This window comes from Chrysochloris asiatica, unplaced genomic scaffold (assembly GCF_000296735.1).
Source record: "Chrysochloris asiatica unplaced genomic scaffold, ChrAsi1.0 scaffold00232, whole genome shotgun sequence".
Taxonomy (NCBI): domain Eukaryota; kingdom Metazoa; phylum Chordata; class Mammalia; order Afrosoricida; family Chrysochloridae; genus Chrysochloris; species Chrysochloris asiatica.
Window position 1 is genome coordinate 4,563,350 of NW_006408750.1, and position 1,555 is coordinate 4,564,904.

A 1,555-nucleotide genomic window follows, 5' to 3' on the forward strand; every position below is an offset into this window, starting at 1 on the left:
GAAGAAAGATGAGGCTTTCTGCTCCCATAAAGATTTACAGCCTTGAAAACCCTGTACAGGGTCGCTATGGGTCGGAATCGACTCGACAGCACTTAACAACAACAACAAGACAAACCTTCACTCAATTTATAATAATAAAAAATAAATAGCTGAGTGTTGCAGTGCAGGGTCATCTGTCTCTAATGGACATGAACTTAAGCTGTATATTGTATTTTCTATAAAGCAGGATACCATGTTTTTTCCTTGCCTATCAATGGCCTTGGCTGCTGACTGCAGTTGCAACCCACCATGAGTGTGACCCTACTTCTTGTCAAGACGTAGTTCAGTGGTAGTCATGTGTGTGGTGTTCAGATGTAATGCTGCTCCTCTGAACTGAGCTGGCTAGTATTAATCTCTTGGGTTCTGTGCTTCCCTTGCAGGTGAGCCCTCCCGGTGGTCATCCTCACACTGTGATTGCTGCTGCAAGAATGGCAAGGGTGACAAAGAAGGGGAGAGTGGCACGTCATGCAATGACCTTTCCACCTCCAGCTGTGACAGTCAGTCTGAGGCCAGCTCTCCCCAGGAGACGGTCATCTGTGGGCCAGTCACACGCCAGACCAACATCCAGACTCTGGACCGTCCCATCAAGAAGGGCCCAGTACAGCTGATCCAGCAGTCAGAGATGCGAAGGAAAAGCGATCTGCTCCGGACTCTCACCTCCGGCTCTAGGGAGTCAAACATGAGCAGCAAAAAAAAAGCTGTTAAGGAAAAGCTCTCAGTAGAGGAAGAGCTGGAGAGGTGCATCCAGGATTTCTTAAAGATCAAAATTCCAGATCGGTTCCCGGAGAGAAAACATCCGTGGCAATCTGAACTTTTACGGAAGTATCATCTATAGGGGAGGGGTGGGGGTGGGTGGGAGAACAAACAAACCTTGTCAACATTTTGAAATAAGCCTTCTGAAAAAAATCATATTTTAAAGGGAAAAAAAGAAAAAAGAATTCCTAATAATACACATTTGTTAGAACACAATAGTCCACTGATAGTCTACTGCCTATTTTACCTAGTTCACTTAACATGTAAATCCACAGGGTAGATTTCTTTCCAGATGTGGAAGTACAAGAGAATCTTTTTTTTTTTGTTGCTGTTTGTTAACTTGGTCCCATGTGCTGAGTATCTTATATATTAGGAGACCCAGCTACATAAGTGTAGCTGAACGGCCTTGGGAGTCATTTATTCCAAACTGGGTTTTTCTCTTATCTTCTACCTCCTTCCTTTGAATGGAGATATGGTAGAAAGATGTCTGTCCCAAGGGTATATGTTTGGATTTTTAATTTTGCTCTTTTATTTGTTTATGGGGTAAGGGGATAATGATTGGTTTCTATGACTTTTCACTCAAATTTATTTTGTGCCAGTTTATACTGACTCCGTATGCATGAGTATTTGTGCAACACATGCACAACTAAATATGTACATACACACAGAGCACATGCCTGAGAGGTGTGCCCTGCTGCCGGAAGCCCCTCTTAGAGCACCTCAAATGGATGAGTCTCTGCCCCATCCTTAAATCCTTTCCGGA

At 43.7% G+C, this 1,555-nt stretch overlaps 1 protein-coding gene across 1 annotated transcript in view; it reads left to right on the forward strand.

Annotated features, from left to right (window-relative positions):
- KCTD16 (potassium channel tetramerization domain containing 16) overlaps positions 1 to 892 on the forward strand; it is a 437,534-nt gene extending 436,642 nt beyond the window's left edge. The window contains exon 2 of the mRNA XM_006873268.1: positions 420 to 892. Coding sequence (XP_006873330.1) covers positions 420 to 874 — 455 coding nt within the window. The 3' untranslated portion in view covers positions 875 to 892. The remainder of the gene's footprint in view (positions 1 to 419) is intronic.
- Positions 893 to 1,555: the final 663 nt, after the last annotated feature.